This window comes from Myxine glutinosa, chromosome 13 (genome assembly GCF_964187855.1).
Source record: "Myxine glutinosa chromosome 13, kmMyxGlut1.1, whole genome shotgun sequence".
Classification (NCBI taxonomy): domain Eukaryota; kingdom Metazoa; phylum Chordata; class Myxini; order Myxiniformes; family Myxinidae; genus Myxine; species Myxine glutinosa.
Window position 1 is genome coordinate 11450101 of NC_136273.1, and position 26788 is coordinate 11476888.

Below are 26788 nucleotides of genomic sequence, written 5' to 3' on the forward strand. Positions count from 1 at the left end.
ATATTTCCATTCAGTCAAAATACAATACAGATATATATATTTCCCGTAGAAAAAGCATTAAAAACATATGCCATTACAATGTGTGTTACATTGTAATGTAAGTGTTACATTGTAAGTGTTACAAACAATAATGATGCCATTACAACATGTGAATGTCATTTTCACAAGCCATCCGAAGAAATCTCTGTATAAAAGCTCACTGGTGTTTGAACAAGATTAATTTTGATAATTGTTTTCTTACAAATGGTCCACTCAACTTCTCATTCTTCAATCGGGCAAGATGATGCATTCGGATCTTGACGTACGATGAAGCAATACGCTTTATGAGAATGTACACATGATTCTTATCTGCCTCGCAATCAAACATATGATCGGACAGGGAACCAAAAATGGTGTGGCAATTCACTTCGGCAAGAACAGCAGATGAAATGGCCTGAGTAAGACGAGACGCTTGAGGGAGTTCACCTCCAGTCACACTTAGCATCCTCTGGAAACACCTCTCTGTTGTTTTACAGACTTTCACCACGTCTGGAGAAGGCCTCACTAGACCACCTCTGTTCTTCTTTTCCAGCAAGCTGCCGACCATCACTTCTCCAGTGGTTAACGAAGCAATACACTCTTCGCAAGAGAGATGTTTTTCAGTCATCTTCACAACATATCCAGCAACATAACCTATCACGGAGTTCTTGTACTCTGAAAGTGTAGAAACATTCGGCACATCCGCATAATCATGATCTGTCATTGCTGGGCTCCTCAAAGTCAAGTCATACTTCCTCATCAGAAGCATGTCATCATCATTGTTAACATCAGCAGCTGTTGTTATTGCACTGGAAACATTAAGTATGCTTGTCTTGTCTTGTGCTAGGCAGTTTCCATTGACGCCTTCAATGTCATGCCGGACGAGCATCTTCCTGTACGATGTTGAGAATTCTCTGGCGGTTGGATTGTTATTCCTCCCTAAGGATGACCGCATAGCACAGAAGAAAAGTTCAAGATGATCCTGACTCATCTTGTAGGTGAGCAGATATTTGAGTCTGGGTTGATCCGCTGCAACTAGCTTCTCATACATGTTCTGGACACTCCTGATGCCAGCTAAAAACCCAATGATCCCAAAATTGTGTGTGGCTCAACAAAATTGGGAGAGAAGAGATTAAGAGCTAGAGTCCTTAAGTTCAAGCAAAGGCACGGCCTTTGGTTCAAGTCAAAATGCACTGACAAATCCGCAAACACACACACACACACAAACACACACAAACTAACAGATGGTGACTACATAAACGAAAAACTACATCTGTGCATAACGTGAAAGTTTAACTAGAGTTTGGCGAGTAAACTCTTCATAATTAAGAAAAATAAATTACTTACCTGTGGAATGTTTTCCCAGAACCTTTCACAAGTCGATTTGTACAGTTTATTGCAGCACAAGAAGGCATATTGCTGATATTTGTTGAACATTCACACTGCTCATGTTAACAATAGGCCTATCTGTACGCAGAAAGCCGAGGTGTCTTGCGCTAACTAAAATGGCTGCCGCGTTGCGGCGGAGGGGCCACACAGCGGCCTGCATAGTTCTTCTACGTCTATTTGAGTTCTGTGGGTTTGACTCCTGACCCAGCTATAAACTGCTATCCTGGTGTTTCACAGGCAGAGCATCGTCAGATGGACGTTAAACTGGGCATTTGCTGGTAGACGTTAAAGACTTCACGGTGTTTTTCTTGAAGAGTCTGTGAGCTATCGCTGGCACCCAGAACAAATTTACAAACTCCTGCCCTAACTACATACTTAGTTGACCGTTGAGCCTGGCCAGCTTGTTCGTGAAAGACTTGGATCAAAAACCTCTCCCGACCAACCCCACAAGGCAATAATTGTAGCCATTAAAGAAAGAACAAAAATTCAGAAACTATCGATACCTGTTATTTTATGAAAAAATTATTCAAAGGTTATTCAATAATTATTTCAGGAAATAACAAGTATCGATAGTTTCATATAATTACCATTTTGATCATAGCTATCCTTACTATACAGTGCCTAAAGAAAGTCTACACCCCATTTTCAAAATTTTCATATTTTGTTGCCTTGTAGCCTGGAATTAAATTGTACTTGCAACGGTACCCGCCCTATGGGCGGGGCTTCAATTGGGAAGCCGAAATGAAAAGGCAAAATATCAGAAATTGAAGGCTTTTTTATTTTAAACGATTCATAAAAACATCCGTTGAATCATATCACACGCAAATCATCAAAATATAAACAGTACATGGCGCCCATTTTGAAAAAAGATTGAATTCTGCAAAACGGAAGCGGCCGCTACACGTCTTTCTCAGTCGCACGTTTATGTGTGAAGAGTGCACGCCGAATCTGTAACACGGAAGTGGCCGCTACACCTTTTTTCTCAGTCGCTTTGCACACGCTGCCATGTTACTTTGGAGCCGCACATTTATATAGGAAGAGTTTGTCAGGAGTCGATCTACTCTCTCCTGGTACGTAGAATAAACAGTATTTGTAGAATTTCAACAAAAGCCACATCACTGTTCATATCGGTAAATATTATTCCATCGTGTTTGGAAAAACTGGAAAATTGGAAAACTTGGAAAAATTGTAAAAACAATATAGCCTATTTTACTCCCAGGGGTCCCAGGAATACCCACCCAAAATATTGTTGCGATCGGTTGAGACGTTTTTGCGTTACCTTCGAACAGACGGACGGACATTTGGTGAATTATAGTAAGATTAAATCATACTTTTACCACCACTTATCATTTATCATTTTGTTCCTTAGCCACTCCAGTGTAGATTTGGCTGTGTGCTTCGGGCCGTTGTCATTCTGAAAGGTGAACGTTCGTCCCAATTTCAGCTTTCTTGCAGAGGGGAGCAAGTTTTCCTCTCGGACTTTTTCTGTATTTTGCTCCATCAATTTTCTCTTCTATCCAGACAAGTGCCCCAGTCCCTGCTGATGAGAACCAACCCCATAACATGATGCTGTCACCACCGTGCTTCACAGTAGGGATGGTGTTCTTTGGGTGATGTGCTGTGTTGGGTTTGCACCAAATTTAACGTTTTGCATTTAGGCCAAAAAGTTCCATCTTGGTTTCATCAGACTACAGAACTTTTTGTCCCATGGCTTCAGATTCTCGAGTGGTTTTTTGCATACCTCAAATGGGACTCAAAGTGGGACTTTTGAGTAATGGCTTCCTTCTTGCCACCCTACCGTACAGTACAGGTCAGATTTGTGGAATGCTTGGGATATTGTTGTCACATGCAAACAATGACCAGTCTTTGCTTAAAAAAAAGCCTGTAGCTCTTTCAAAGTTGCCATTGGCCTCTTGGTGGTCTCTCTGATCAGTCTCCTCCTTGCTTGGTAATCCAGTTAGGAGGGACGGCCTGATCTAGGCAGGGTCTTGGTGGTACCATACGCCTTCCACTTCTTAATGATTGTCTTGTCTGTGCACCAAGGGCCTTTAAAAATATTTCAATTTATAATTTAAGGCCTTTCAATTTATAATAGTAATTTGGAGGCCTTTGAAATATTTTTATACTCATCCCCTGATCTGTGCCTTTCCACACCTTTATCACGGAGGTCTTTTGAAAGCTCCTTGGTGCTCATGGTTGAGTCTTTGCTGTGACATGCTCTACCCATCAGGGGGAACCTACAGGAACAGCTGATTTTACTCTGAAATAATCAGAATCACTAAAGTTTAACACAGGTGGAGGCCAATTAACTTGGTGTGTGATTTTGAAGGTGATTGGTTGCACCTGGGCTAATTTACAATTGTTATAATAAGGGGGGTGTACACTTATCCAAACATGATAATCTAGTTTTGTATTTTTAATAAATTTTCTGAAATTTGTAGAATTTGATTTTCACTTGGAAGTTGTGATTTAAGATGTGTAAATAGAGGTGGGAAAAGTCTGATTTAACACAATTTACTTCCAGGCTATAAAGCAACAAAAGGTGAAATTTTTTGAAAGGGTGTGTCGCCTTTATGCAGGCCCTGTAATTCATGGCTACTCATCGTACAGTTCTGGCCCGATTATATCCAGACTTTCTACATAGGATCAGCATGACCACAATTAGTGTATAAGGTGTTTTTGTCCCCCGTCGCACCGCGGAGCGAAAGGGGGACTATGGTTTTCCCCTCCGTCCGTGTGTCCGTCCGTCCGTCCGTGTGTGCGGGCGTGCGTGCGTGCGTACGTGTGTGCATGCGTGCGTAAGCGAAGGACCGCATTCGAATATGGTGTGTGGGACGTGGGTGCAACCCACGTCAAAATCCAAGATGGCCGCCGCCATGTATGTCTGACGCCATGTATGTCTGAACCTTGTGAGCGGAATATCTTGAAAAATAAGCGAAGTACCAACTTCTAATCTGGTGGGTGGGTGTATCGACGCATAAGGAAGAACGCTAATGAAAATCGGGTCGCCACGTCAAAATCCAAGATGGCCGCCACCATATATATGTCTGAACCTTGTGAGCGAAATATCATGAAAAATAAACGAACTACTAACTTCTAATCTGGTGGGTGGGTGTATCTACGCATAAGGGAGAACGCTAATGAAAATCGGGTCGCCACGTCAAATTCCAAGGTGGCCGCCTTACGTCTTCCACTTTGTCAACTCGCATCACTTCACCAACGGGGGACCTAGGCGTAATGCTTGTTAACTTTGTTGGAGGTCTTGGGGGATGAGAGAATGTGGACAAAGATGCAAATTCTCCATGTAAATGTGTAACGCCGCCTCCAGGTAGGAGAGGGTATTACAAGTCCCTACCGTTTACAGTATGTACAGTGTTCCTGTCCCCATATTTTCCAGTACATTGAGGTGTTTTGAATTGCAAGCAGTCGGCATGTTTTTGCTTAATGCTCGGAACACGGGTTTTTGGGGGGGGGGGGGGGGGGGAGCGATTGAGGGAACTGTCAGCTGCCTATACACCAGTTACACCACCCAAATAAAGGTGCGTCAGGAGAACGTGGTACCTTTTTGGAACAACATCGCCCATAGGGTGGGTACTCTGCTAATAATAAATAATCACCTAAATATATACAACAAAGAAAGAAAATGTAGGGGTGAGGAGCTGAGAAGGGAGGGATGGGAGGGGAAGGGAGGGGAAAGGAGGGGAAGGGAGGGGAGGAGAGGGGAAGGGAGGGTATGGAAATGAATGATAAAGAGAAAGGAGTGTTGTGGTGTGATTCCACCATTTTTCACACACACCCTGCACCCATACACTATATGCACTCATATGTTAACATTTCTCTGGTTTCACATCGTTTGTGTAACCGGATGATTGTCGTATGATGATTGCATGTTGTCCCTGATACCTCCCATCCAATGACAGGTAATTCCAGACATGGAGGAACAGGAATGGGATCGAGTCTCTCCTCGTTCCCATCCTGGCATCTTCCGCTTCGTGTTTTGCCGCTTTGGACGACGTGTGGAGGTCGTGGTGGACGACAGACTTCCCACAACACAAGGAAAGCTTCTCTACTGCCATTCCAGTGATGCAAATGAGTTCTGGAGCGCCCTGCTAGAAAAGGCCTATGCTAAGTACTGCTTTTTATATAAATACTCCACTTGTGTATGTGTGTTTGTCTGTGTGTGTCTATGTGTGTCTCTCTGTGTGTCTGTCTCTGTCTGTGTGTGTGTCTTTGTGTGTGTGTCTCTGTGTGTGTGTCTCTGTGTGTGTGTGTCTCTGTGTGTCTGTGTCTATCTGTGTGTGTGTGTGTGTCTCTGTCTGTGTGTGTGTGTGTCTTTGTGTCTGTGTGTGTCTGTGTGTGTGTGTCTTTGTGTCTGTGTGTGTCTGTGTGTGTGTGTGTGTGTCTGTGTGTTTCTGTGTCTCTGTCTGTGTGTGTGCCTCTGTGTGTGTGTCTTTGTGTGTCTGTGTGTGTGGGTCTCTCTGTGTGTCTGTCTTTGTGTGTGTGTGTCTTTGTGTGTGTGTGTCTTTGTGTGTGTGTCTGAGTGTTTGTCTCTGTGTGTGTGTGTCGGTCTGTGTGTGTCGGTCTGTGTGTGTCAGTCTGTGTGTCAGTCTGTGTGTGTGTGTGTGTGTGTGTGTGTGTGTGTGTGTCAGTCAGTCTGTGTGTGTGTGTGTGTGTGTTCAACAATCAATTCGCATCTCAGTATATTTGGTGTGGGCTGGCAGGATGGCCTCGAGATACGCACACTCACCTCTAAGCTGTGTAGTCTGGGTTTGAAGCTCAACCTAGCTAGCTATAAGCTGCCATCCTGGTATTTCACAGGCAGAGTGAATCGATATGTGCTGTCTATCGGATGGACGTTAAACTGGGCATTCCGTCTGCCGGCATTAGTTCGTGGACATTTAAGATCCCACGGTGTCCTTCGTGAAGAGTGGGCGAGCTATCTCCAGCACCCTGGGAAAATTACAAATTCCTGCCCGAACTACTGCTGGGAAGGCAATGGCAAACCACCCAGCATAACCCTTGCCAAGAAACGACTTTGCCAGCATGGATTCTCTGTACACTTTAAAAGACTATTTCAATATGGTACATCAGGATCCGTGATATTTGGTGTGGGCCTCACTCTGCCAAAACCTTCAAGATATAATGGTACCCAGCTGATGACCCAGTCACAATGACATCCGATCACGGCCATGTTTCACTGGAAGCTCTCAATAAGTCACAGATTAAATTACTTGACAGTTTCGCATATTTTCCCATGGGTGTAAAGCAGAAGCATGCCATCCAAGTTTGTTATCTCCATTTGTTATCTAAAGAAGCCTGGGAATTTGGCCGCTTTGCCGCTTTGGACGACGTGTGGACAGAGGCCACTATGTTGCTGCCACATCCACATTGAGCGTGGCACTTCTGCGGTTAAAAGCCAAGTTTGAGAAAGCGGAAACTCGTCCACAAAAGTTTGACGTCATTGACAACAGTACCGTGCTGTTTGCGTCTAAGTGTGAGCTTTCCACTGTTTATTTTACCATAATTTAATTGGTTTGCACCACAATTGTTTCATTCATTTTGTGTGTGCAGCTTGTTCACCCCCATGTGTCCTTCCCCCCCATCCCCTAGGTGTTTTCCCATCTGAATTTTGTCCCCTTCCATTCGGCTCTGGCTGTTCCATGAGCCTTGATCATGTACCCAATTTTTCTTTAATGTTTTAGGAATTTTGTCGATGTTTAAACAGATCAACAAGAAGACATCATGCGGAGCACGATACTTGCAAAATCCGCTTCCCCCCCCCAATAATTTATTTTTCCAATGATACAGCAAATTGTCCATTTCATCAAGATTAAAATTGACAATCTTGATCAAAGCTCGGGTCAAGAGGAAGAAAAGTGACGATTTTTCAGATGAAAAATGATAATTTTTGAAGGTTGACCTTGAGTTGACTTTTAACCTTTTGACCTCAAAAATAGTTCGTTTCCCTATTTAGTGACTCAATGTGCAAATGCTGTTCAATTTTCAAGTCAATTCGATGAAAATTGAGGATTTTAGAAATTTGGCCTATGTTGACCTTTTGGCCTATGTTGACCTCAAAAATACTTGGTGGTTGAATTCAGTGACCAGATATCCAAGTCCTCTTCAAATTTCAAGTCAATTGGATGAAAATTGAGGATTTTAGAAATTTGGCTTATGTTGACCTTTTGGCCTATGTTGACCTCAAAAATACTTGGTGGTTGAATTCAGTGACCAGATATCCAAGTCCTCTTCAAATTTCAAGTCAATTGGATGAAAATTGAGGATTTTAGAAATTTGGCCTATGTTGACCTTTTGGCCGATGTTGACCTCAAAAATACTTGGTGGTTGAATTCAGTGACCAGATATGCAAGTCCTCTTCAAATTTCAAGTCAATCGGATGAAAATTGAGGATTTTAGAAATTTGGCCTATGTTGACTTTTTGGCCAAAGTTGACCTCAAATATACTTGGTGGTTGAATTCAGTGACCAGATATGCAAGTCCTCTTCAAATTTCAAGTCAATCAGATGAAAATTGAGGATTTTAGAAATTTGGCCTATGTTGACCTTTTGGCCGATGTTGACCTCAAATATACTTGGTGGTTGAATTCAGTGACCAGATGTGCAAGTCCTCTTCAAATTTCAAGTCAATCAGATGAAAATTGAGGATTTTAGAAATTTGGCCTATGTTGACTTTTTGGCCAAAGTTGACCTCAAATATACTTGGTGGTTGAATTCAGTGACCAGATATGCAAGTCCTCTTCAAATTTCAAGTCAATCAGATGAAAATTGAGGATTTTAGAAATTTGGCCTATGTTGACCTTTTGGCCGATGTTGACCTCAAATATACTTGGTGGTTGAATTCAGTGACCAGATATGCAAGTCCTCTTCAAATTTCAAGTCAATCGGATTAAAATTGAGGATATTAGAATTTTGGCAAAGTTGGTGACCTTTGGCCTATGTTGACCTTTTGATCTTTTGACCCCCAAAACAATAGGCTTCTCAATTGGGACGACCTAGACAACTTGGTGAAGTTTCGTCACGATCGGTTTAGAATTGTGACCTGTAGGCCGGTGACAAACAGACAAGCAAACAGACAGAACCACAAACGCAACCGACCAATATACTTGGAAAATCTTCGATTTTGCAAGTAACAAGCATCAAAATGAGTGTCACGTGATGCCTGGTGTTGGCTTGAGATCTTAGGGTCCTGAGTTTGAGCCCTGCCATGGTTTTGAATTAACACGAGGTGGGTTGACTCACCCTGGCATCCTGCCGAGGTTGGCAGAATGAGTACCAGCTTACTGGTAATGGGGGGCACTGCATCAGCGGCAACCGCGCCCCGATAAATGATGCAACCAGCAGCCACAGGTTGGACACGAACCACCACAAGTGGCATATGAATGGTATTGCTTAATATTACATTATGATCTTCTCAAAAATACAAAATTCCAATTTATTAATTCCAATTAATAATAACTAGGGCATGCCCGTACTATATCTATATCTAAAATTATATCCCCCCCCTCTATTTACATGAAATGGTTTGGTCCAAAGCGAACGGCTTGCGAGTACGGTGACATTCCCCCCCCTCTATTTACATGAAATGGTTTGGTCCATTCGCAAAGCCAAAGCGAACGGCAGTTACGAATCGCAGTTACGATGAATCGCAAAGTAGTTTTAATTAGTTTTAAAACATAGTTTAACGCCAACATAGTTTGCCAACGTGAAATAAATGAATACGCTCTCAAATGTGCCGTCCGAGGCAGAGTCTGTTCGGCACGTTCGGCACACGTGATAGCTCGCTGCTCTCTGATTGGTTGAATCGTTTTTTGGACATAGCTCGGTAACTACTTGTCCGATTAATATGAAACCTTGAAAAGGCACATCCTCGGGTCCCCAGCAATATACCTGGCAAGTTTCAAGTATATCGGACCGGTAGTTGTCGAGAAACAGCGGTCGCATACACACACACACACACAGACAGAGATTAGTGGAATTATAGATAGATAATAATAATAATAAGAAGAACAAATTTATTGTGATATATCGTTCGAATTTGTCCATAACCTTTTGAGACATCATGTAAACAGCCAAACAAACAGATGAAAACATAACCTCCTTCCACCTTTGGTGGCGGGGATAATAAAATGATGAACGAGAACAGAACTAAGTAGAGAGCATACCTCCACCTGGTTGGCCATCTCACTCAATGGTGAAGAATCACTTTAAAAATTCGACTCGCTGGATCCGGATCTGGGTGTTCACCAAAATTGAATCGATTCTTCCTTGTCACACACACAACCTGTCCAACAAGTTTCTTCCAAATCCGTCCGTAACTTATTCAGATATCCTGCTATGTATCGATTTTTGGCCCTATCTCCCAATGGTGAAGAATTAATTAAATATTAAATAACTCTCATATCCGAATCCATATGCAGATCTTTACTAGAATCGAATCTCTTTGTCCTTCTCAGACAGCCAACCGGTCCACCAAGTTTCGTCCGAATCTGTCCACAACTTTTTGAGATATCCTGCTATACAGTGCATTCAGAAAGTATTCAGACCCCATCACTTTTTTCACATTTTGTTATGTTGCAGCCTTATGCTGAAATCGTTTAACTTCATTTTTCCCTCATCAATCCACACTCAATACCCCAAAATGACAGAGAAAACAGGATTTTAGAAAGTTTTGCAAATTTATTAAAAAGAAAAAACTGAAATATCACATTTACATAAGTATTCAGACCTTTTGCTATGACACTTTAAATTTAGCTCAGGTGCCTCCCATTTCTCTTGATCATCTTTGAGATGTTTCTACACCATGATTGGAGTCCACCGTTGTAAATTCAATTGATTGGACATGATTTGGAAAGGCACACACCTGTCTGTATAAGGTCGCACAGCTGACAATGCATGTCAGAGCAAAAACCAAGCCATGAGGTCGAAGGAACTGCCTGCAGAGCTCAGAGACAGGATTGTGTCGAGGCACAGATTTGGGGAAGCCTACAAAAAACTTTCTGCTGCATTGAAGGTTCCCAAGAGCACTGTGGCCTCCATGATTCTTAAATGGAAGAAGTTTGGAACAACCAGGACTCTTCCTAGAGCTGGCGGCCCGGCCAAACTGAGCAATTGGGGGAGAAGGGCCTTGGTAAGAGAGGTGACCAAGAACCCGATGGTCACTCTGCCTGAGCTCCAGAGATCCTGTGTGGAGTTGGGAGAAACTTCCAGAAGGACAAACATCACTGCAACACTCCACCGATCTGGGCTTTATGGCAGAGTGGCAAGACAGAAGCCTCCCCTCATTGAAAGACACATGAAAGCCCACAGAAGCTTGTTTCTCACAGTCTGAGAGTCCTTTAGGTGTTTTTTTGCAAACTCCAAGCGGGCTTTCAATTCAAATGGGGCTTCAATTGGGAGGCCCAAATGAAAAGGCAAAATATCAGAAATTGAAGGCTTTTTTATTTTAAACGATTCATATAAACATCCGTTGAATCATATCACAATCAAATCATCAAAATCTAAACAGTACAGGGCGCCCATTTTGAAAAAAGATTGAATTCTGCAAAACGGAAGCGTCCGCTAAACGTCTTTCTCAGTCGCACGTTTATGTGTGAAGAGTGCGTGCCGAATCTGTAACACGGAAGCGGCCGCTACACCTGTTTCTCAGTCGCTTTGCACACGCTGCCGTGTTACTTCGGAGCCGCACGTTTATATAGGAAGAGTTCGTCAGGAGTCGATCTACTCTCTCCTGGTACATAGAATAAACAGTATTTGTAGAATTTCAATAAAAGCCACATCACTGTTCATATCGGTAAATATTATTCCATCGTGTTTGGAAAAACTGGAAAATTGAAAAATTTGGGAAAATTGGTAAAACAATATAGCCTATTTTACTCCAGGGTGTCCGAGGATTACCCACCCAAAATATCGTTGCAATCGGTTCAGCCGTTTTTGCGTTACCTTCGAACGGACAGACAGACGGACATTTGGTGAATTATAGTAAGATTGCATATACCTCTATGTATTGAAAAACAAAAAATAGCGTTTCTTGGACACATTGTGGGAATATTGTTCTGAGAACATTTTGAACATCGCGTGTATTTTATGAAACTAGATTGAGAATGAAATAGTTTATTACAAGTTTATCACAAACATGAGGCTGTGCTGGTGGGATGGCCTAGAGATACACACATACCTCTAAGCTATCTAGCCTGGGTTTGACTCCTGACCCAGCTATAAACTGCCATCCTGGTGTTTCACAGGCAGAGCATCGTCAGATGGACGTTAAACTGGGCATTTGCTGGTAGACGTTAAAGACTTCACGGTGTTTTTCTTGAAGAGTCTGTGAGCTATCGCTGGCACCCAGAACAAATTTACAAACTCCTGCCCTAACTACATACTTAGTTGACCGTTGAGCCTGGCCAGCTTGTTCGTGAAAGACTTGGATCAAAAACCTCTCCCGACCAACCCCACAAGGCAATAATTGTAGCCATTAAAGAAAGAACAAAAATTCAGAAACTATCGATACCTGTTATTTTATGAAAAAATTATTCAAAGGTTATTCAATAATTATTTCAGGAAATAACAAGTATCGATAGTTTCATATAATTACCATTTTGATCATAGCTATCCTTACTATACAGTGCCTAAAGAAAGTCTACACCCCATTTTCAAAATTTTCATATTTTGTTGCCTTGTAGCCTGGAATTAAATTGTACTTGCAACGGTACCCGCCCTATGGGCGGGGCTTCAATTGGGAAGCCGAAATGAAAAGGCAAAATATCAGAAATTGAAGGCTTTTTTATTTTAAACGATTCATAAAAACATCCGTTGAATCATATCACACGCAAATCATCAAAATATAAACAGTACATGGCGCCCATTTTGAAAAAAGATTGAATTCTGCAAAACGGAAGCGGCCGCTACACGTCTTTCTCAGTCGCACGTTTATGTGTGAAGAGTGCACGCCGAATCTGTAACACGGAAGTGGCCGCTACACCTTTTTTCTCAGTCGCTTTGCACACGCTGCCATGTTACTTTGGAGCCGCACATTTATATAGGAAGAGTTTGTCAGGAGTCGATCTACTCTCTCCTGGTACGTAGAATAAACAGTATTTGTAGAATTTCAACAAAAGCCACATCACTGTTCATATCGGTAAATATTATTCCATCGTGTTTGGAAAAACTGGAAAATTGGAAAACTTGGAAAAATTGTAAAAACAATATAGCCTATTTTACTCCCAGGGGTCCCAGGAATACCCACCCAAAATATTGTTGCGATCGGTTGAGACGTTTTTGCGTTACCTTCGAACAGACGGACGGACATTTGGTGAATTATAGTAAGATTAAATCATACTTTTACCACCACTTATCATTTATCATTTTGTTCCTTAGCCACTCCAGTGTAGATTTGGCTGTGTGCTTCGGGCCGTTGTCATTCTGAAAGGTGAACGTTCGTCCCAATTTCAGCTTTCTTGCAGAGGGGAGCAAGTTTTCCTCTCGGACTTTTTCTGTATTTTGCTCCATCAATTTTCTCTTCTATCCAGACAAGTGCCCCAGTCCCTGCTGATGAGAACCAACCCCATAACATGATGCTGTCACCACCGTGCTTCACAGTAGGGATGGTGTTCTTTGGGTGATGTGCTGTGTTGGGTTTGCACCAAATTTAACGTTTTGCATTTAGGCCAAAAAGTTCCATCTTGGTTTCATCAGACTACAGAACTTTTTGTCCCATGGCTTCAGATTCTCGAGTGGTTTTTTGCATACCTCAAATGGGACTCAAAGTGGGACTTTTGAGTAATGGCTTCCTTCTTGCCACCCTACCGTACAGTACAGGTCAGATTTGTGGAATGCTTGGGATATTGTTGTCACATGCAAACAATGACCAGTCTTTGCTTAAAAAAAAGCCTGTAGCTCTTTCAAAGTTGCCATTGGCCTCTTGGTGGTCTCTCTGATCAGTCTCCTCCTTGCTTGGTAATCCAGTTAGGAGGGACGGCCTGATCTAGGCAGGGTCTTGGTGGTACCATACGCCTTCCACTTCTTAATGATTGTCTTGTCTGTGCACCAAGGGCCTTTAAAAATATTTCAATTTATAATTTAAGGCCTTTCAATTTATAATAGTAATTTGGAGGCCTTTGAAATATTTTTATACTCATCCCCTGATCTGTGCCTTTCCACACCTTTATCACGGAGGTCTTTTGAAAGCTCCTTGGTGCTCATGGTTGAGTCTTTGCTGTGACATGCTCTACCCATCAGGGGGAACCTACAGGAACAGCTGATTTTACTCTGAAATAATCAGAATCACTAAAGTTTAACACAGGTGGAGGCCAATTAACTTGGTGTGTGATTTTGAAGGTGATTGGTTGCACCTGGGCTAATTTACAATTGTTATAATAAGGGGGGTGTACACTTATCCAAACATGATAATCTAGTTTTGTATTTTTAATAAATTTTCTGAAATTTGTAGAATTTGATTTTCACTTGGAAGTTGTGATTTAAGATGTGTAAATAGAGGTGGGAAAAGTCTGATTTAACACAATTTACTTCCAGGCTATAAAGCAACAAAAGGTGAAATTTTTTGAAAGGGTGTGTCGCCTTTATGCAGGCCCTGTAATTCATGGCTACTCATCGTACAGTTCTGGCCCGATTATATCCAGACTTTCTACATAGGATCAGCATGACCACAATTAGTGTATAAGGTGTTTTTGTCCCCCGTCGCACCGCGGAGCGAAAGGGGGACTATGGTTTTCCCCTCCGTCCGTGTGTCCGTCCGTCCGTCCGTGTGTGCGGGCGTGCGTGCGTGCGTACGTGTGTGCATGCGTGCGTAAGCGAAGGACCGCATTCGAATATGGTGTGTGGGACGTGGGTGCAACCCACGTCAAAATCCAAGATGGCCGCCGCCATGTATGTCTGACGCCATGTATGTCTGAACCTTGTGAGCGGAATATCTTGAAAAATAAGCGAAGTACCAACTTCTAATCTGGTGGGTGGGTGTATCGACGCATAAGGAAGAACGCTAATGAAAATCGGGTCGCCACGTCAAAATCCAAGATGGCCGCCACCATATATATGTCTGAACCTTGTGAGCGAAATATCATGAAAAATAAACGAACTACTAACTTCTAATCTGGTGGGTGGGTGTATCTACGCATAAGGGAGAACGCTAATGAAAATCGGGTCGCCACGTCAAATTCCAAGGTGGCCGCCTTACGTCTTCCACTTTGTCAACTCGCATCACTTCACCAACGGGGGACCTAGGCGTAATGCTTGTTAACTTTGTTGGAGGTCTTGGGGGATGAGAGAATGTGGACAAAGATGCAAATTCTCCATGTAAATGTGTAACGCCGCCTCCAGGTAGGAGAGGGTATTACAAGTCCCTACCGTTTACAGTATGTACAGTGTTCCTGTCCCCATATTTTCCAGTACATTGAGGTGTTTTGAATTGCAAGCAGTCGGCATGTTTTTGCTTAATGCTCGGAACACGGGTTTTTGGGGGGGGGGGGGGGGGGGAGCGATTGAGGGAACTGTCAGCTGCCTATACACCAGTTACACCACCCAAATAAAGGTGCGTCAGGAGAACGTGGTACCTTTTTGGAACAACATCGCCCATAGGGTGGGTACTCTGCTAATAATAAATAATCACCTAAATATATACAACAAAGAAAGAAAATGTAGGGGTGAGGAGCTGAGAAGGGAGGGATGGGAGGGGAAGGGAGGGGAAAGGAGGGGAAGGGAGGGGAGGAGAGGGGAAGGGAGGGTATGGAAATGAATGATAAAGAGAAAGGAGTGTTGTGGTGTGATTCCACCATTTTTCACACACACCCTGCACCCATACACTATATGCACTCATATGTTAACATTTCTCTGGTTTCACATCGTTTGTGTAACCGGATGATTGTCGTATGATGATTGCATGTTGTCCCTGATACCTCCCATCCAATGACAGGTAATTCCAGACATGGAGGAACAGGAATGGGATCGAGTCTCTCCTCGTTCCCATCCTGGCATCTTCCGCTTCGTGTTTTGCCGCTTTGGACGACGTGTGGAGGTCGTGGTGGACGACAGACTTCCCACAACACAAGGAAAGCTTCTCTACTGCCATTCCAGTGATGCAAATGAGTTCTGGAGCGCCCTGCTAGAAAAGGCCTATGCTAAGTACTGCTTTTTATATAAATACTCCACTTGTGTATGTGTGTTTGTCTGTGTGTGTCTATGTGTGTCTCTCTGTGTGTCTGTCTCTGTCTGTGTGTGTGTCTTTGTGTGTGTGTCTCTGTGTGTGTGTCTCTGTGTGTGTGTGTCTCTGTGTGTCTGTGTCTATCTGTGTGTGTGTGTGTGTCTCTGTCTGTGTGTGTGTGTGTCTTTGTGTCTGTGTGTGTCTGTGTGTGTGTGTCTTTGTGTCTGTGTGTGTCTGTGTGTGTGTGTGTGTGTCTGTGTGTTTCTGTGTCTCTGTCTGTGTGTGTGCCTCTGTGTGTGTGTCTTTGTGTGTCTGTGTGTGTGGGTCTCTCTGTGTGTCTGTCTTTGTGTGTGTGTGTCTTTGTGTGTGTGTGTCTTTGTGTGTGTGTCTGAGTGTTTGTCTCTGTGTGTGTGTGTCGGTCTGTGTGTGTCGGTCTGTGTGTGTCAGTCTGTGTGTCAGTCTGTGTGTGTGTGTGTGTGTGTGTGTGTGTGTGTGTGTGTCAGTCAGTCTGTGTGTGTGTGTGTGTGTGTTCAACAATCAATTCGCATCTCAGTATATTTGGTGTGGGCTGGCAGGATGGCCTCGAGATACGCACACTCACCTCTAAGCTGTGTAGTCTGGGTTTGAAGCTCAACCTAGCTAGCTATAAGCTGCCATCCTGGTATTTCACAGGCAGAGTGAATCGATATGTGCTGTCTATCGGATGGACGTTAAACTGGGCATTCCGTCTGCCGGCATTAGTTCGTGGACATTTAAGATCCCACGGTGTCCTTCGTGAAGAGTGGGCGAGCTATCTCCAGCACCCTGGGAAAATTACAAATTCCTGCCCGAACTACTGCTGGGAAGGCAATGGCAAACCACCCAGCATAACCCTTGCCAAGAAACGACTTTGCCAGCATGGATTCTCTGTACACTTTAAAAGACTATTTCAATATGGTACATCAGGATCCGTGATATTTGGTGTGGGCCTCACTCTGCCAAAACCTTCAAGATATAATGGTACCCAGCTGATGACCCAGTCACAATGACATCCGATCACGGCCATGTTTCACTGGAAGCTCTCAATAAGTCACAGATTAAATTACTTGACAGTTTCGCATATTTTCCCATGGGTGTAAAGCAGAAGCATGCCATCCAAGTTTGTTATCTCCATTTGTTATCTAAAGAAGCCTGGGAATTTGGCCGCTTTGCCGCTTTGGACGACGTGTGGACAGAGGCCACTATGTTGCTGCCACATCCACATTGAGCGTGGCACTTCTGCGGTTAAAAGCCAAGTTTGAGAAAGCGGAAACTCGTCCACAAAAGTTTGACGTCATTGACAACAGTACCGTGCTGTTTGCGTCTAAGTGTGAGCTTTCCACTGTTTATTTTACCATAATTTAATTGGTTTGCACCACAATTGTTTCATTCATTTTGTGTGTGCAGCTTGTTCACCCCCATGTGTCCTTCCCCCCCATCCCCTAGGTGTTTTCCCATCTGAATTTTGTCCCCTTCCATTCGGCTCTGGCTGTTCCATGAGCCTTGATCATGTACCCAATTTTTCTTTAATGTTTTAGGAATTTTGTCGATGTTTAAACAGATCAACAAGAAGACATCATGCGGAGCACGATACTTGCAAAATCCGCTTCCCCCCCCCAATAATTTATTTTTCCAATGATACAGCAAATTGTCCATTTCATCAAGATTAAAATTGACAATCTTGATCAAAGCTCGGGTCAAGAGGAAGAAAAGTGACGATTTTTCAGATGAAAAAATGATAATTTTTGAAGGTTGACCTTGAGTTGACTTTTAACCTTTTGACCTCAAAAATAGTTCGTTTCCCTATTTAGTGACTCAATGTGCAAATGCTGTTCAATTTTCAAGTCAATTCGATGAAAATTGAGGATTTTAGAAATTTGGCCTATGTTGACCTTTTGGCCTATGTTGACCTCAAAAATACTTGGTGGTTGAATTCAGTGACCAGATATCCAAGTCCTCTTCAAATTTCAAGTCAATTGGATGAAAATTGAGGATTTTAGAAATTTGGCTTATGTTGACCTTTTGGCCTATGTTGACCTCAAAAATACTTGGTGGTTGAATTCAGTGACCAGATATCCAAGTCCTCTTCAAATTTCAAGTCAATTGGATGAAAATTGAGGATTTTAGAAATTTGGCCTATGTTGACCTTTTGGCCGATGTTGACCTCAAAAATACTTGGTGGTTGAATTCAGTGACCAGATATGCAAGTCCTCTTCAAATTTCAAGTCAATCGGATGAAAATTGAGGATTTTAGAAATTTGGCCTATGTTGACTTTTTGGCCAAAGTTGACCTCAAATATACTTGGTGGTTGAATTCAGTGACCAGATATGCAAGTCCTCTTCAAATTTCAAGTCAATCAGATGAAAATTGAGGATTTTAGAAATTTGGCCTATGTTGACCTTTTGGCCGATGTTGACCTCAAATATACTTGGTGGTTGAATTCAGTGACCAGATGTGCAAGTCCTCTTCAAATTTCAAGTCAATCAGATGAAAATTGAGGATTTTAGAAATTTGGCCTATGTTGACTTTTTGGCCAAAGTTGACCTCAAATATACTTGGTGGTTGAATTCAGTGACCAGATATGCAAGTCCTCTTCAAATTTCAAGTCAATCAGATGAAAATTGAGGATTTTAGAAATTTGGCCTATGTTGACCTTTTGGCCGATGTTGACCTCAAATATACTTGGTGGTTGAATTCAGTGACCAGATATGCAAGTCCTCTTCAAATTTCAAGTCAATCGGATTAAAATTGAGGATATTAGAATTTTGGCAAAGTTGGTGACCTTTGGCCTATGTTGACCTTTTGATCTTTTGACCCCCAAAACAATAGGCTTCTCAATTGGGACGACCTAGACAACTTGGTGAAGTTTCGTCACGATCGGTTTAGAATTGTGACCTGTAGGCCGGTGACAAACAGACAAGCAAACAGACAGAACCACAAACGCAACCGACCAATATACTTGGAAAATCTTCGATTTTGCAAGTAACAAGCATCAAAATGAGTGTCACGTGATGCCTGGTGTTGGCTTGAGATCTTAGGGTCCTGAGTTTGAGCCCTGCCATGGTTTTGAATTAACACGAGGTGGGTTGACTCACCCTGGCATCCTGCCGAGGTTGGCAGAATGAGTACCAGCTTACTGGTAATGGGGGGCACTGCATCAGCGGCAACCGCGCCCCGATAAATGATGCAACCAGCAGCCACAGGTTGGACACGAACCACCACAAGTGGCATATGAATGGTATTGCTTAATATTACATTATGATCTTCTCAAAAATACAAAATTCCAATTTATTAATTCCAATTAATAATAACTAGGGCATGCCCGTACTATATCTATATCTAAAATTATATCCCCCCCCTCTATTTACATGAAATGGTTTGGTCCAAAGCGAACGGCTTGCGAGTACGGTGACATTCCCCCCCCTCTATTTACATGAAATGGTTTGGTCCATTCGCAAAGCCAAAGCGAACGGCAGTTACGAATCGCAGTTACGATGAATCGCAAAGTAGTTTTAATTAGTTTTAAAACATAGTTTAACGCCAACATAGTTTGCCAACGTGAAATAAATGAATACGCTCTCAAATGTGCCGTCCGAGGCAGAGTCTGTTCGGCACGTTCGGCACACGTGATAGCTCGCTGCTCTCTGATTGGTTGAATCGTTTTTTGGACATAGCTCGGTAACTACTTGTCCGATTAATATGAAACCTTGAAAAGGCACATCCTCGGGTCCCCAGCAATATACCTGGCAAGTTTCAAGTATATCGGACCGGTAGTTGTCGAGAAACAGCGGTCGCATACACACACACACACACAGACAGAGATTAGTGGAATTATAGATAGATAATAATAATAATAAGAAGAACAAATTTATTGTGATATATCGTTCGAATTTGTCCATAACCTTTTGAGACATCATGTAAACAGCCAAACAAACAGATGAAAACATAACCTCCTTCCACCTTTTGTGGCGGGGATAATAAAATGATGAACGAGAACAGAACTAAGTAGAGAGCATACCTCCACCTGGTTGGCCATCTCACTCAATGGTGAAGAATCACTTTAAAAATTCGACTCGCTGGATCCGGATCTGGGTGTTCACCAAAATTGAATCGATTCTTCCTTGTCACACACACAACCTGTCCAACAAGTTTCTTCCAAATCCGTCCGTAACTTATTCAGATATCCTGCTATGTATCGATTTTTGGCCCTATCTCCCAATGGTGAAGAATTAATTAAATATTAAATAACTCTCATATCCGAATCCATATGCAGATCTTTACTAGAATCGAATCTCTTTGTCCTTCTCAGACAGCCAACCGGTCCACCAAGTTTCGTCCGAATCTGTCCACAACTTTTTGAGATATCCTGCTATACAGTGCATTCAGAAAGTATTCAGACCCCATCACTTTTTTCACATTTTGTTATGTTGCAGCCTTATGCTGAAATCGTTTAACTTCATTTTTCCCTCATCAATCCACACTCAATACCCCATAATGACAGAGAAAACAGGATTTTAGAAAGTTTTGCAAATTTATTAAAAAGAAAAAACTGAAATATCACATTTACGTAAGTATTCATACCCTTTGCTATGACACTTGAGATTTAGCTCAGGTACCTCCCATTTCTCTTGATCATCTTTGAGATGTTTCTACACCTTGATTGGAGTCCACCTGTGGTAAATTCAATTGATTGGACATGATTTGGAAAGGCACACACCTGTCTATATAAGGTCTCACAGCTGACAATGCGTATCAGAGCAAAAACCAAGCCATGAGGTCGAAGGAACTGTCTGCAGAGCTCAGAGACAGGATTGTGTCGAGGCACAGATCTGGGGAAGCCTACAAAAAAATCTCTGCTGCATTGAAGGTTCCCAAGAGCACAGTGACCTCCATAATTCTTAAATGGAAGAAGTTTGGAACAACCAGGACTCTTCCTAGAGCTGGCGGCCCGGCCAAACTGAGCAATCGGGGGAGAAGGGCCTTGGTAAGAGAGGTGACCAAGAACCCGATGGTCACTCTGGCTGAGCTCCACAGATCCTGTGTGGAGATGGGAGAAACTTCCAGAAGGACAACCATCACTGCAACACTCCACCGATCTGGGCTTATGGCAGAGTGGCCAGACGGAAGCCTCTCCTCAGTGAAAGACACATGAAAGCCGCTTGGAGTTTGCAAAAAAGCACCTAAAGGACTCTCAGACTGTGAGAAACAGGATTCTGTGGTCTGATGAAACCAAGATTGAACTCTTTGGCTTCCGTCTGGTCTGTCTAAAAAGAAGATCCAAAATCCAGTTACAAATCGACCAATAAAGACCAGGTGCATCGACTTTAAAATGGAGTTTGTGAGGTGAAATGATATTGAACACAGACCTAAACTCGAAGCTCATTGGGGAATGCTGTGGCACAGGGATAATTGTGGACTTATTCAAAACACAGGGAATTTGACAAAGCTGAAGTGACCAGTGAAGATCACACAGACGGGTCCTAAAATCCTGCTCAGCCGCTCTATCTCACCCTCTCTCTGTTTTCTTCACCCTCTCTTTTGCTCAAGGTCATCTGCCATCAGTTTGGAAATCAGCCAACATCACCGCTTTACATAAAAAGGTGCAAAAACAGATCCTTGCAACTACAGACCAATCAGCCTGCTTCCAATTATCAGCAAAGTCATGGAATCCATCATTGCTTCGGATCTCAAATCCTTCCTCTTCTCCAATGGCTTGATCTCCGATCATCAATTTGGATTCAGACCTGGTCAATCTACTCTGGACATGTTGCTTCTGCTGTCTCAACAATGGATGGAAGTCCGAAATGCCAAACAGGAAATCAGAGCTGCCTCCCTTGACATATCACGTGCCTTCGATACGGTTTGGCACCCTGCTCTGCTCACAAAACTCTCCTCCTATGGTATCCATGGAAATCTCCACTCGTGGCTTGCGGACTTCCTCTCTGGTCGTAGTCAACATGTGGCCCTGAATGGAATTCTCGGAATGGAAAATGGAAACACGCATGTGAAACCTCAACCAGCCACTCTACACAGTCGGGCCAGGCATTGAACCCTGACTAAACAGGTCAAAGGTAAATGTGTTACCTCTCCACCATCCTCCATCATGTTACTCTCCACGTAGTCAACGTGTGGCCCTGAATGGGTTTCTCTCATCTCCCATTCCTGTTCTGGCTGGAGTTCCCCAAGGTAGTGTTCTGGGCCCTGTGCTTTTCCTGGTCTTCATCAATGATCTCTCTGACTCTCTTGAAAATCCCCTCTATCTCTTTGCTGATGACTCTACTCTCTGCCGCTCCATTCCTCATCCCTCAGATCGGCAGTCTGCAGCCTCCTCACTCTCTGCAGACCTGGGCAAAATCACAGACTGGGCAAACAAGTGGAACATGGCTTTCAATCCTGACAAATCTCACACTCTTACTATGTCTCCCGAAAAGATCGACTGGACAACCCTCCCATCTACTTTCTGAACAATCCTCTCCAAGAAGTTCTGTCACTCAAGCCTTTGGGTCTCACTATCTGCCATGATCTTTCCTGGGAAAACCACATTTCCAAGCTGGCCTCCAAAGCCAGTCGCCGACTGGGCATCCTCCGTCATGCGAAGTCCTTCCTTGGCACACCTGAGCTCCTCACCACATACAAGGCTTTCATCCGCAGCTCAATGGAATACTGTTCCCCCCTCTGGGCCGGTGCTCCTGCCTCACACCGAGCTCGGCTTCACGCTGTTGAAACCAAAGCTTTCAGAATCATTGGAATCTCCTGCGATGAAGCTACCTCCGAGGGCCTTTCACTCACTAACCGCAGGCAGGTTGGTGGTCTTTCTGTCTTCTGCCGACTCCTCTCCGGCCTTGCTCCCCCAGCTCTGTCTGTGCTCTGTCCCCCAAATATTCCTACAAGTCGCACAAGATCTGCCAGCAACCCTCTTATGGGTAAACTGCCAAAATCAAGACTCTCTATTCACCTTCACTCCTTCATTCCTCTTTTCTCCCACCTCTGGAACAAACTCCCTCATTTTCTTCAATCCCACTCCTCCCTCCAGGTCTTTAAAACAGCTGTTCACCACCATCTCTTGTCTTCCCCCATCCAAAACCTTGATCTTTTCTACCCCCGCTAATTCACCCCAAATCCACTTTTTTGGAATACCAACTTTTTTCTTGGAAGTCCTAGCAGTGTCCATGTGTTTTTTACTTCTCCCCCCTACCCCCCCTTCCCATGCCTCCTCCCCCAAAGCCCTCTCCCTCCCCCAGATCTTCCGATGTCCCTGTTCTCTACTGTTGTACTTGTATGCTTCCCTCACCCTCCCCATCTTGTCTCCTGCTCCCTTTATTATATGTTTGATGTGTCCGTTTTTTTTTTTGTGATTAATGTTAGCTCTTACACGAGCCTCGATGTTGTATACAAAAAAAAACAAAGAAAAAAAGTTGAAAAGTAAAGTTAGAATGGGCGACAGTTCATGAGCACAAGACCACAGCAGGCCGGGGCTGATACCATCAGGACCAGTCGCTTTCCTGACCTTCAAGTTCATCAGAACTTGTCAAGTGTGATTTCCGGAGATCACAAAAGCTTGAGGAGACACTTCCTCTGTGGTTGGTGCTGCGCTCACCGGGCGATCGATTCGGCTGTAAAAATGTGATTCAGTCTGTCGGGCAATTTGTCGTCGTCATTCGTTGGAGATTTCAACTTCGGCTTGGAACCAGTGATCGTGTGGAGGCCCTGCCAGAGTTCTTTAGCATTCATCCTCATGATGTCCTCCTCCAGTTTTTTTTCTTCCGGAAGTCACGCTTGCCATCTTTGGCCTTGCGTAACCCGTACTTGGCTTTCTTGTACTCTGCATCACTTCTAGATCTAAACGCGTCTTCCTTGGCATGGAGTTTATTGTCCCCCGTCGCACAGCGCAGCGAAAGGGGGACTATGGCTTTCCCGTGCGTGCGTGCGGGGGTGCGTGTTTGCGTGCGGGCGTGCGGGCGTGCGTAAGCGAAGGACCGCATTCGAATTTGGTGTGTGGGTGCAACCCACGTCAAAATCCAAGATGGCCGCCGCCATGTATGTCTGATGCCATGTGTCTGAACCTTGTGAGATGAATATCTTGAAAAATAAGCGAAGTACCAACTTCTAATTTGGTGTGTGAGTGTATCTCGGCACAAGCAAGAACGCTGTTTAAAATTGGGTCGCCACGTCAAAATCCAAGATGGCCGCCGCCATGTATGTCTGAACCTTGTGAGCGAAATATCATATCATAGCATGTTTTCTGCGTCTTCCATTTTGTCAACTCACATTACTTCCCCGACGGGGGACCTGGGCGTAACGCTTGTTGTGAATTAATTTACCAAACCAGAGTTTTTTGTTGGAATATATAGTCAATGTTTTCGTTGGGACGAAAAAATCCTGGTAGAATTTTAGGTATTCCAAGATGATGATGTCGAGTCTCCTCGGGCAATGGTGGCATTGCCTTTCCATGGCTGGTACACACGGGTAAGTGTGTGGTATAGATGGGGTAGTCGCCACTCCTCTCCGTCCCTCTTCCGCCCGTGCTGTTTGAGTCGACTGGACTCTTATCCACCAGATGTGCATGGCCATCTGCCATTTAAACCGCACGGCTGCGGACTGTTACCCTGGTAAGGTGGGCTGACAGGTACTACACTTTGCCCACAGGTGACCTGAGGTTATGCAAGGCAGGGGCATCCATCTCCCTGAGGTATCAGAAGACAGACACCCACATACCCCGCATACCCCACAAGTCCAAGATGACGTCGGAGCAATCATCGATGTCGGTGGCACTTCCCGTGAAGATGCTCCAATCGGTGCATGCATGGCAACCACGCAAGCTTTTAAATACCATTTGTGGTCCTTTGGGGCACCGAATGTTTAATGGCTTCTGGCACTTCGGTTGTTGTAGGGCATGGATGAGATGGATCGAGAGTTTCCAACTCTGGCCTGCAGGAATGAGAGATAATCTCGGAGTCCGTGCACCATGAATCGTTCACCAGGAAACAGAATCCACAAACAGACCAATCTTGCCTCGCCGCCGTCCATTTTGATCTCCAGGATGGCTAGGCCTTGGGTCTCGATCGGCAATGTTCTGATTAGATGATGCTTGGCTGCACCACTCACCACTGCTGATACGAATCGTTGGTAGTTCCTCTCTTCCACAAGTGCAAATTCCGATAGAATGGACGATAAAAAGAGATAAGAGGAATAAAATAAATAGAGCACGCAAAGTCGAGTCGCCGAACATCGGCGCCATGACACAAGATGTCAAGATTCAATCGGTTAATGTAACACTTTGCAAATGAACATTCATTTAATTATTTAAATTGATAACATTGCATTCTTCAACCAGAGTTTATTAGGGTACATTTATTCTCTGAAATTGGTCAATTTAAATAATTGAGGTGTGTCATCGACTCCCCATGTGAAATATAATTCCATAATGATGGCGTCATCAGTCACGTGGTATCGCAAAAAAAGTTACTTTTTCCTTCAATCCAATATGGCTCCCAAACCACATGACCAATGCTTTATCCGCATGGTTTAATATTTAATCAAACTATAATCCGCATGGTTCGTCGATGGCACTTAAAGGTTCGCATTAATTAGTTGTGCTGTTTGAGAGAAGATGGTCTTTAAAGGTTTTAGATAAAATCCAATATGGCTGCCAAACCAAGTGGCCAATGACGTCATCGTTATCAAACTTGTATTCCCATGTATGGCATCGTCATTGGAGTGGATGGCGTTGTTGGCATATTCATCGGAATGTAAACTTGTATTCCCATGTATGGCATCGTCATTGGAGTGGATGGCGTTGTTGGCATAGTCATCGGAATGTCTGGCATGGTCCCCGATATCACTGCTTGGTCACGTGACTTTAAGTAGGTCAAAATGGCAGACTTGGTAAATTCCTTCAAAAATCTTCTTCTCCAGACCCACCAGTCACAATGCTACCAAATTTGAGTTACGACATTAGGCCAGGGTAGGGATGTTAAATTGCGGAAGTCATGCCGATCATGCGACCGGAAGTGTGTCAAAATGGCCTACTTGGTGATTTTTTTTGGAAAATTGTATAAATTCCTTCAAAAATCTTCTTCTCCAGATCCAACAGTCAGAATGCTACCACATTTGGGTTACAACGTTAGGCCATGGCCCAGATAAGCTGCAGGGCCAGTGGCCCATGAGAAAAAGCCCATGAGTGATTGTGAACTTTTTCCCTACTTCATAAGTAACCCTGGACAGGTCTCTGCTCCATTGCAGGGTGTTCCTTCAATCAGGGATCTAGAATGGCTCAGGATACCAGGTTCAAAATAGCCTGTTTAATTTGAAAGGGGATCTTTAATGTCCACTAACAAATGCAAGCATAAAGGACACCTGGGTTAACATCCCCTCCGAAAGATGGCATACTCAGTGGTGCAAGGCCTTGCTGTGAAGCATCAGGACGACAATTTTTAGTCGCATCAGGGATGGAACACCCAGTCTAGACAGCTCGAAGGTGCAAGTCTGCAACCTCCGAACTATCCTGTCGTCCGATGTCCATCAATGTACAAATGAAATGTTGGCCGTTCAAATGTATGCACTTGGGTTTCTTCAAATCAAATGTAATTTAAGGTTACTGACCTTATTTCAAGATGGATGCTTGCTCACGTGGTTGAAGGCACTTGTTGTGTCTCCACTGGCCAATGTGAGTTTGATTCCTATTGTTGCTGACATACTGTCGTGTGACTGCTCTCAGTTAACACCGGGAGAGTCACGGAAGGCAATCGAGCGTTACTCCGGGGAGTTCAGTTCAAATGCGGACTTTATATATACGCAGGAGGAAGAAAGAGAAGGGGGAGGGATGAAGGTCTTACCTGTCGACCCCGCGGGCAGTCACAAAGCCTGTAAAGAAAATAACTCGAACAAAGCCCGGAATTAGAATGTACAAAAATAACAGGTTTATTGAATGGAATGCCAGGAACAAGAAAAACGCAACGTAATAAAATTTCTAAACGGACGCCCCCCACACCAGACTTGAACACTGACGAAGGAAAGATAATGAAAGTAAAATAACAGTGTGTTTTATCGTGGCACTTAGCTCAACTTGGCCATGCATCCCGCCTGAATTCTTCCAGGCCCCGGCGCGCAGTCTCAATGCGGCTAGGGTGTTGGCGGGAAACCGCTCGTCGTTTGGCGCGCGTGTGCAAAGCCAGGCCTCGCTGCACGTTC

At 43.7% G+C, this 26788-nt stretch overlaps 1 protein-coding gene across 2 annotated transcripts in view; it reads left to right on the top strand.

Annotated features, from left to right (window-relative positions):
* LOC137438597 (calpain-5) overlaps positions 1-26788 on the top strand; it is a 77149-nt gene that overhangs the window by 30933 nt on the left and 19428 nt on the right. The window contains exon 3 of one of the 2 annotated variants that reach the window (XM_068133778.2): positions 5328-5536. In XM_068133778.2, coding sequence (XP_067989879.2) covers positions 5328-5536 — 209 coding nt within the window. Of the gene's footprint in view, positions 1-5327; positions 5537-15341; positions 15561-26788 lie in introns of those variants that run through there. The other variant, XM_078767096.1, reaches the window with a different exon arrangement.